The sequence below is a fragment of the Physeter macrocephalus genome, chromosome 8 (genome assembly GCF_002837175.3).
Source record: "Physeter macrocephalus isolate SW-GA chromosome 8, ASM283717v5, whole genome shotgun sequence".
NCBI classification, from domain to species: Eukaryota; Metazoa; Chordata; class Mammalia; order Artiodactyla; family Physeteridae; genus Physeter; species Physeter macrocephalus.
Genome location: NC_041221.1, coordinates 154,343,258 through 154,353,807, shown reverse-complemented (window position 1 = coordinate 154,353,807; position 10,550 = coordinate 154,343,258). Strand labels below are relative to the sequence as shown.

Here is a 10,550-nt window from a genome sequence, read left to right as displayed (position 1 = left end):
ACAATATAAAATTTTATCTGCAGTGCTTTAGAAAGTAGAACTATGTGGGCTTTACAGGGCCTTCCATTCCCGAGATTCTACGATTCATCCTCTCTGGCAGACACAATAAGCAAAAAAACCCCAGCTCCAAGTCCCCCACCTGAAAAGAAAACCAGCGCGCGTGCTCCTTACTCAGGGCGGCGGGGCCCTCAGCCGCTTGCCAGTGCGCCTGCGTGCCGGGATCCGCCTCGCCCGGTCTCCGGGCGGGAAGCCCCCCCGCCACACCCCGACCCGGAGAACCCGGATGGAACCCGGCGTGGCTGGAGCGGGGGACGTCGCGGGCGCCGTCGCGGGCGCTGCTGTTTCACCGCGCCCCGCAGCGTCCTGCTCGGGAGTCGGACACGAGGAACCGCCGCCTAGACTGGTTCCAGCGCCCGGAGGCTGGGCCCCAGCCTGCGCGGAGAGCGAACTGGAGCCCGAAACGGGCGCCTAAAAGAAGCCCGAGCATCGCTTGGGCCTGCTCCTCTGGCTCGGAGACGTCGGGTGGAGACCGAGCATAGTATTCTTCCCGCGCCGCCGGCGTCCTTAGCTCGCCCGGGCCGCCTCCTAAACGCTCCGTCCTTATAATACACCAACAGGTCCTACCAGTTACGAGCTGGTGTTGTTTACATGCATTCTCATAATTAAACTTCCCAACAGCCCTATAAGGTAGGTACCATTGTCCTCCCCGATTGAGGGACTGAAGCTTGGACAGGTCCCAGCCTAAGTGACAAAGCCAGGATCCCAGGCGTTTGCCTCTGGCGCATTTGCTCAGCTATTGCATTCCCGTCCCTTCTCTCCTGGCTTTTGCTCTTAACGATGTAAAATGGAATGATTCAATCCTCTGCCTCCCTGGACACCGGCACCTACCATGGACGGGCATAGGCGGTGGCCAGGTACAAGTTGGATTGTGTTTGGTTTGGGGTTTTCGGTTTACAACTGCACTTTAGTGTTGTCACTGCTGAAATAGATGTTTTAGCCTTTCTCAGGTATTTCTGTTAGGTTAATGTTCACTTGTAACTGACAGTTTTTTCTCTAAATTGTGATGCTTTTTCGTATCTACCCTTCATAAATTTGCAAAACATTTTACTCTGTTACATCTGGTCTTTCATTCTGCATCTTCAGATAGCTTTCAACAAACTCTCAAAATAATCATTCTAAAAACTAATTATGTCTATCTTAATAAGTAAACCTTTTTGTTTATTTTACTGTTTATTATGGAAAATTTCCAGCATACATAGAGTGAGAATGGTGTAATGATGTGTACCCATCATCCAGCTTTAGCAGTTACCAACTCAAGGCCAGTCCTGTTCTGTTTCCACCCGTGTGGGTGTGTGTGTGTGTGTGTGTGTGCGCTGAAGTACTGTATTTCAAAGGAAATCCCAGACATCATTTCACTTGTAAATAACTAAGTCTGTATCTCTAACAAATGAAGACTTTTTTAAACACAACCATACCATTATCACAGTTTCAGTTAACAATAATTCCTTAATAAGATGATGCTTTTTTAATGTTTACATATTTTAGGATATTGTGATTGCTAAATACCACAAAGGAGCAAGTGAAAATTGTGAGTTTCTAAAACACAAGAAAGCCTCTTGGGCGGTAAGTTCACCTTTGAGGATCTTGAAAATTCTTTCTACCTATTCTCCCTTTTTGAAGGGGATGGAGAAGAATACTACAAATGAATTTTTCTAAAAATTCTTTTCCAAACAGGTTAATCTTCAATCAGAATATACTTGAGTAGTATGAGTAGCATAGTCAGAGGGGGGAACAATGGACTCTAAACTCATCCTATAATGATTTCTAGTGAGAAATCATTTGAAGTAAAGCTTTTTCCTTCACTCCCTATGTTCCCCAAAATATACATAACAGAATACAGAAACATAAGCATTTTTTATGCTTATGTCATCATTTTGTTATCAGTTAGGAGAGGTTCTAAACACAGTTGGCCCATAGTCTCATCACTTGATAAAGGAACGCTTAAGATCAACTCTAAACTTTAAACTGTCTTCACTGACTGGCAGACATCTTCCAATTTTAAACGGACTGATAACCATATGGCAGATCAACTTACTAGTTACATAGAAGTGCATTTTACAACTAGTCATTCTTGGCAGAGCCTCTAGAAAGCTAATGCCTTAATATTCTTGGCTTACTGTGATTTTTTTTTTAATGGCCAAAGTGGGCATTTGGATTTAAATGTACTCTTGTTACATTATTTTAGCCACATTCTGTGGCACAGAACTCTGGAAATTTAGGGGATCACTTATTTACGTGGGAGATAGAAATGTTTTCTAAGGTATATTTGAGTCTCCCTGTGGATTACACCTTTACTCATTGCTCAGGAGGGAGAAAGAAAAAAAGGCATGTCTTTCTTTTTAGGTCCCTCAACTTTCCTTTTTTTTTTTTTTTTTAATTTAAATTAAAATTTTGTTAATGTTTCATTTATGACTTTTTTTTAGTTTTTATTGGAGTATAGTTGCTTTACAATGTTGTGTTTCTGCTATACAACAAACTGAATCAGTTATACATATATCCACTCTTTTTTTAGATTTCCTTCCCGTTTAGGTCACCACAGAGCACTGAGTAGAGTTCCCTGTGCTATACAGTAGGTTCTCATTAGTTATCTGTTTTATACATAGTACTGTATATATGTCAATCCCAATCTCCCAATTCATCCCATCCTCCCTACCCCACTTGGTAACCATAAGTTTGTTTTCCACATCTGTGACTATTTCTGCTTTGTAGATAAGTTCATCTGTACCGTTTTTCTAGATTCCACATATAAGCAATATTATACGATATTTGTCTTTCTCTTTCTGACTTCACTCTGTATGACAGTCTCTAGGTCCATCCATGTCTCTGCAAATGGCACTATTTTCTTCCTTTAGATGGCTGAGTAATATTCCATTGTATATATGTACCACATCTTCTTTACCCATCTATTTTCTTCCTTTTGATGGCTGAGTAATATTCCATTGTATATATGTACCACATCTTCTTTACCCATTCCTCTGTCGATGGATATTTAGGTTGCTTCCACATCCTGGCTGTTGTAAATAGTGCTGCAGTGAACACTGGGGTGCATGCATCCTTCTGAATTATGGTTTACTCCAGATATATGCCTAGGAGTGGGATTGCTGGGTCATATGGTAGCTCTATTTTTAGTTTTTTTAAGGAACCTCCATACTGTTCTCCATAGTGGCTGTACCAATTTACATTCCCACCAACAGTGTAGAGGGTTCCCTTTTCTCCACACCCTCTCTAGCAGGTTTGTAGATTTTTTGATGACAGCCATTCTGACCAGTGTGAGGTGAGGTATAGTTTTGATTTGCATTTCTCTAATAATTAGTGATGTGGAGCATCTTTTCGTGTATTTTTTTGGCCATCCATATGTCTTCTTTGGAGAAATGTTAGGTCCCTCAACTTTCGTAAGAAGTTGTCATCAACTCAGAAAACGTAACTGCCTGTTAAAGCATTTAGTGTTTACTTAGCAACCTAGCATATCTGTAAGCTAGGAATTGGCTCGAGGCTATGTTTCATTTCTCTAAATCTGTCTATGTACTAGGATGTGTATCAGAATCACCTGGACAACTTTATTTTAGATTCTTTTGTCCTACTTTTGGAGATGATGATTTATTAATTCTGAGGTGGTATAGGGACATGTATACTTTCAAAGGGGCTCCCAATGATTGTGATAGGCATCTCTTGTTAGAGATTACTGTTCTAGGTACTATTCGTAAGAATTATCTAAAATGCTTATTTAGAATACAGATTTGGGGCCCCTACTCCAGAGCTAGGGAATCAGAATATCTCAGGGTGGGGTCCAAGAATCTGCATTTTAGCAAGAGACTTATATGATTCCTCCATTTACTAAACTAGAGAACCACTGCTTTCTACATCCTTTTGTACTGTAATTAAGGCTTTTCTTCTATGAGAGAGCTTCTTCTGAAGTTTCAGTAACAAGAATAGTTGTGTTTCTCCTGAGCAACTTGTTTTGCTTTTTTATATGGACAGTGTGAATCATGGACTGATAGTGTGTATCCTGCTTGTGTGTCAAGGGTGGCTTGGTCAGACCTGTTTGAAATTCTCTGCTTAAGTTGGAGTCAAAGCCACTCAAGGATCAAATAGTTTTATAGACCTGTTTAATCCTTAACTATTAGAAAGAACTGGCCACCATGTCAAAATCTGCCCTTCCTTACAGTATTTAGTGAATTACTCCCTTCTCTATACACTAGTTCATAACTGGGGGTGTGCATACATCCTTGGCATAAGATGCAAAGAAGGGGGTGGTAGTGAGATGCCTTTTCTGGGGATACAAAATGTACCAGATTTGTTTGGAACATACATCACTGAAAACAAATTAAGCCATAACTGCAATTCATCAATAGAGAATTTATGGGTAGCCACAATTTGCATAAGCCCTAATCTCTCATATATAACTTGCTGGCAAGGTATTTATTCCAGGGCTATAGCTGTGAGTTTGCTAGGTTTAAGTTGGACTGTCATGCTGTCATGGCTTACTTTGAATTGACACGTTGCAGGATATTTCTTGACATGTACACAGATGACAGGATGGCATGTGATGTGGCTTTGTTTTAATTCAGTTAGCCACTGGTTTTTAATGTCTGGGTTATATTTTACTTCCAAAGCAAAAAATCTGCGACACCTCTGGAATACTACGTGAGAATTTTGGGGTGCCATGTCGAAGAAACGCAAATGGGACGATGACTATGTTCGTTACTGGTTCACCTGTACAACGGAGGTTGATGGAACTCAGCGCCCACAGTGTGTATTGTGTAACTCTGTGTTTTCAAACGCTGACCTCCGACCATCAAAGCTGTCTGACCATTTTAACAGACAGCATGGTGGTGTAGGTGGGCACGATCTCAATAGCCTGAAACATGTGCCAACACCATCTGATCAGAGTGAAACCCTGAAAGCATTTGGAGTTGCATCTCAGGAGGATACCTTACTACAGGCATCATATCAGTTTGCGTATTTATGTGCCAAGGAGAAGAATCCTCATACAATAGCTGAAAAATTAGTGAAACCTTGTGCACTAGAAATAGCACAAATAGTTTTGGGACCAGATGCACAAAAGAAGCTTCAGCAGGTATCCTTATCAGATGATGTGATCCATTCTAGAATTGATGAAATGAGCCAGGATATCTTACAGCAAGTTCTAGAAGATATCAAAGCCAGTCCTCTTAAAGTGGGTATTCAGCTTGCTGAGACAACAGACATGGATGACTGCAGTCAGCTAATGGCATTTGTGCGATACATAAAGGAAAGAGAGATCGTAGAAGAATTCCTGTTCTGTGAACCACTGCAGTTAACACTGAAGGGAAAAGATGTGTTCAGTCTGTTCAGAGACTTCTTTTTGAAGCATAAGATAGCACTCGATGTATGTGGCTCTGTTTGTACTGATGGTGCCTCTTCTATCCTAGGAGAAAATTCAGAATTTGTTTCCTGTATGAAAAAAGAGGTACCTCATATCGTGATCACACATTGTTTGTTGAACCCTCATGAACTTGTCACAAAGACATTGCCTAAAAAACTGAGGGATGCTCTTTTTACTGTGGTGAGGGTAATAAATTTTATCAAAGGGCGAGCTCCAAATCATCGCCTGTTTCAGGCTTTTTTTGAAGAAATTGGAATAGAGTATAGTGTTCTCCTTTTCCATACTGAAATGAGGTGGCTTTCCCGAGGCCAAATACTTACTCATATTTTTGAAATGTATGAAGAAATAAATCAGTTTCTTCACCACCAAAGCAGCAATTTAGTTGATGGCTTTGAAAACAAAGAGTTAAAAATTCACCTAGCATATCTTGCAGATTTATTCAAACACCTAAATGAACTTAGTGCATCTATGCAAAGGACTGGAATGAACACAGTATCAGCTAGAGAGAAATTGTCTGCTTTTGTTAGGAAGTTTCCATTTTGGCTAAAGCGAATTGAGAAAGGAAATTTCACCAACTTTCCTTTTCTTGAAGAAATTGTTGTTTCAGATAATGAAGCATTATGCATTGCAGCTGAAATAACAGTGCACCTGCAACAGTTGAGCAACTTCTTCCACGGATATTTCTCTGTTGGAGATCTTGATGAGGCAAGTAAATGGATACTGGATCCATTTCTTTTTAATTTGGACTTTGTCGATGATGGCTATTTAATGAAAAATGATCTTGCTGAATTACGAGCTAGTGGCCAAATCCTAATGGAATTTGAGACAATGAAGCTTGAGGATTTCTGGTGTGCTCAATTCACAGCATTTCCAAGGCTAGCAAAGACAGCTCTAAAAATCCTTATACCATTTGCAACTACATATCTTTGTGAGTTGGGATTTTCATCACTTTTGCATTTTAAAACAAAGTCCAGAAGCTACTTGAATATGAGTGATGACATCCGTGTGGCTATTTCAAAAAAAGTTCCTCGTTTCTCAGACATCATTGAACAAAAACTACAGCTACAAAAGTCACTGTAAGCTGATAGACTTTTTTAATGTATAATTTTTAATATATTCTTAATTCCATTGTAAAATTAAGTTATAATTCTGTCTCTTTTATATTTATGATATACCAAATCCTTTAAAAGTTTAGCATTTTTAACTTTTAATTTTCACATGAGACGTGAAAATATGTTTTGAGAATAAAAGCACAAGCAGCAGAAAAGATTAAGTGCTGCTGATACATAGGATTCTTCTAAGTATCTGTTTAACCTTTTGATGTGATACATAAAAAAAGACACTCGAGCACTAGAATATCCAAGCTAAATGGTACAATAGGCTACAAATAGAGCCAAGAGAAAAAGACCTCCCAGAACATGCATCTCATGTTAAAAGTCAAAGGATGAAATGACAGACTGAGTCCTCCCATGTCCTTGAGAGTTGTTTTGGGGAGCTTAATGAAATCAGAAGAGGATTATGAAATGTTATAGTGAGAGAAGGGATGATCCTAGTTAATGTAAGATTTATTTTTAAATGTATTCTTTGGAGTTAGTCTCACAATGTCCATTCCTCTTAGTTCCTATGCTCTAAATTCCATGACATTAATAAACATCCTAATATCCTGTTAGTCACTCTTTGTCTTCTTTTAAATTACATCCAGACTCCAAGTCATCAGGGCTGCTAAAGAGGAGATCCCAGAGCCCTATTTGAGAGATTCTAATTTAACTGGTCTGGACAGGATCAAGGATCTTCATTCTTAACCAGCTTTCCATATGGTTCCGATGGATTCTTTGGTCCTCTCACCTCATCTTATTTTTCCTACACTTATTTTTCCTTTATTCCAGTTTCCTCACTTATTTTATACCTTATGCTGTATGCATTTTTCTAAGATGGTTCAAAACTTTTGAATGGATCAGAATATAAATAATAAAGAAATTGACATGAAGTCACTGTAGTAATTCAGGGCCACCAAAAAGTTCCCCATGGGAATCTAGGTTAATATACTTTCCTGGATGATAATTTGGCTAGATTTATTTTTAAATGTAAATAAACTAACATTTTTTATTTCAAAATTTAATGTTTTATCGAAGTACAACATGCTCAAGGCTGGAGAAGAAATGAGTCCTATAATGAAAAGCCACAGTCCCCTTCCTACCCAATTACCTTAACCATTTCTGCTTTAACATTTTATGGTCCCACCCATATATCTAAGTAATATGTTATACCAAATACATAGGCCAGTTTTTATTTATCAGATTTAGAAGTTAGGTGTTGACTCCTCTTGATAATAGGTAAGGACTTAATTTATAAAACATCCATCTCCTCTCCTACTACTTCCAATTTTTTTGTTATGATAGTACTAATTTTCATTCCTCTTGATTCTTCATAGCCCTTTGATTGAGGATTTTTCCCTCTAGAAATTTATCACATGGAAAGAATCAGGGGTATCCACAAAGTTTATAAGGTGGGTAATCATAGCACTTTTGAAATTTTTTTTTTAAACTTGAAGGGGAATGAAGTCCAACTATCAAATTTAGATGCCACTTGAGTACACAAATTGAAGTTTATATTTCCTACACAAAACTAAACTTTATCACTGTCCATCAAAATGCTTTATCAATAAATATAAATACATGCCTTCTTTTCTATAAAAATATAGTTAGAAAATGTAAGTCCTAATTTTTCCCAGTATAATCTGACATCAAGAGCAGTGGAGGAAATTTCCAAAGCTAATACAGGAATAAATCTGGAAGAGTATGTATAAAGTTTAATATGTATGCATATCTAAAGATAGGAAGGAAGTAGGAATGGGAGCAAGGGTATGAATGAAGCCTGGGACCTAACAGTACAATAGCAAGATTAGGATGAAATGCCAAAAGCAAACGACCCGAGATAGCCAGTCTTTTGTTAGGTCCACTACAGTTTTCTCTTAGACTGAATTCATTAGTTTCTGCTCTGAAACAAAAACCCAAAGGACACTTTAAAGGAAATGGCTAACCAAGTTTTTAATTCTTTTTCAAATTCTACAACAGTTCATTTTCCCCTGATCAAATGAATGAGACTGCTGTGTCTGATAAAATGAAGAGGAAACTTAGATTTTTTTTTTAATTTAAAAAATCTCCCACAGTAGTACATATATTGGCATATATAAGTCCTATGTGTTCGTTTCTTTTTCTTCCAAGGAAGACATAATTGTTTTTCTTATATTCTCATAATATGAGGTCGTCGATAAATTGCAAAAAGGAGTCAAGACAGTATAAATAATAATCTTTTTGACCAGCAGATGTCACTCTCAGTGCATGACTGGTTAAAAGCAAACTTATTCTCATTACAGATTTTCCCAAATACGTGATTTTAAACATCTCTAGAAAAGGGATTAGCAGCTCAAATTAAAAATGCCCAAGGGGCTTCCCTGGTGGCGCAGTGGTTGAGAGTCCACCTGCCGATGCAGGGAACATGGGTTCGTGCCCCGGTCCGGGAAGATCCCACATGCAGCGGAGCGGCTGGGCCCGTGAGCCATGGCCAATAAGCCTGCGCATCCGGAGCCTGTGCTCCCCAACGGGAGAGGCCACAACAGTGAGAGGCCCGCGTACCGCAAAAAAAAAAAAAAAAAATGCCCAGCCACTCTTAGTCATACTAGAATTCTTCTGACTGCATTCTTTTCTCTGAATTTGCATGGCTTTCTCAGTCATCCTGCAGATTAGTTCAAGCCCAGTACGTGGAAGCATGTGGCTCTAGCGTGAAAGGTGTTGGCTTACGAGCCAGGCTGACATTTGGCCCTTCTCAGCAGCGCTGATCGGGCCATATCTATTCTGACCTGCTGGTGTTTGTCCTTCCCTGTTGCTGCATAGTTAGAATGGCCCCTCTGCTTTCAAGGAACACGCTTGTCACAAATTAGAAGGCTTGGCCTGCAATATAAGATATTTGTTTTCACATACACTATAAATACAACACTATAAATAAAAGATAGATAGGAAGGAAGTAGGAATGGGAGCAAGGGTATGAATGAAGCCTGGGACCTAACAGTACAATAGCAAGATTAGGATGAAATGCCAAAAGCAAACGACCCGAGATAGCCAGTCTTTTGTTAGGTCCACTACAGTTTTCTCTTAGACTGAATTCATTAGTTTCTGCTCTGAAACAAAAACCCAAAGGACACTTTAAAGGAAATGGCTAACCAAGTTTTTAATTCTTTTTCAAATTCTACAACAGTTCATTTTCCCCTGATCAAATGAATGAGACTGCTGTGTCTGATAAAATGAAGAGGAAACTTAGATTTTTTTTTTAATTTAAAAAATCTCCCACAGTAGTACATATATTGGCATATATAAGTCCTATGTGTTCGTTTCTTTTTCTTCCAAGGAAGACATAATTGTTTTTCTTATATTCTCATAATATGAGGTCGTCGATAAATTGCAAAAAGGAGTCAAGACAGTATAAATAATAATCTTTTTGACCAGCAGATGTCACTCTCAGTGCATGACTGGTTAAAAGCAAACTTATTCTCATTACAGATTTTCCCAAATACGTGATTTTAAACATCTCTAGAAAAGGGATTAGCAGCTCAAATTTAAAATGCCCAAGGGGCTTCCCTGGTGGCGCAGTGGTTGAGAGTCCACCTGCCGATGCAGGGAACATGGGTTCGTGCCCCGGTCCGGGAAGATCCCACATGCAGCGGAGCGGCTGGGCCCGTGAGCCATGGCCAATAAGCCTGCGCATCCGGAGCCTGTGCTCCCCAACGGGAGAGGCCACAACAGTGAGAGGCCCGCGTACCGCAAAAAAAAAAAAAAAAAAATGCCCCACCTGAATCTCTGGTGGTGACAAAATTGGTGACAACTCTCATGGAGCCAATAACTACCAGACTGCAAGAAATCATTGAGAAACAGTGGGAAAGAGAAGATTAAAAAGGGCTTTTTGCCTAAAACTGACTTGACCACGTGGATTTTTGACATCTTGGCTGCTTTCCTAAGCCACCAAAAGCCACTTAAAGTGAATGGATAGGTCAGTGTTTTCAGACAATCCAATGGGAATCAAAACCAAATAGACATATACTTTTTTTTTTTTTTTTTTTTTTTTTTTTTTT

At 39.2% G+C, this 10,550-nt stretch overlaps 1 protein-coding gene across 3 annotated transcripts; it reads left to right on the top strand.

Moving 5' to 3' along the window:
- The first annotated feature begins 301 nt into the window (after positions 1–301).
- On the top strand, positions 302–7,091 carry FAM200C (family with sequence similarity 200 member C). Of its 3 annotated transcripts, XM_007104687.4 has the most exons (3): positions 302–687; positions 1,546–1,623; positions 4,674–7,091. In XM_007104687.4, exon 3 carries the CDS (start codon positions 4,724–4,726, stop codon positions 6,503–6,505), a length of 1,782 nt encoding a protein of 593 aa, XP_007104749.2. In that variant the 5' UTR covers positions 302–687; positions 1,546–1,623; positions 4,674–4,723; the 3' UTR covers positions 6,506–7,091. The 3 variants fall into 3 exon arrangements, with proteins under 3 accessions (XP_007104749.2, XP_007104750.2, XP_028349216.1); XM_007104688.4 differs by lacking the exon at positions 1,546–1,623 and having other exon boundaries at positions 367–687; XM_028493415.2 differs by having other exon boundaries at positions 367–1,623.
- Positions 7,092–10,550: the final 3,459 nt, after the last annotated feature.

Coding starts and splice junctions, on each gene's coding strand:
- FAM200C (XM_007104687.4), top strand. CDS start 4,724: ATGTCGAAGAAACGCAAATGGGACGATGACTATGTTCGTTACTGGTTC.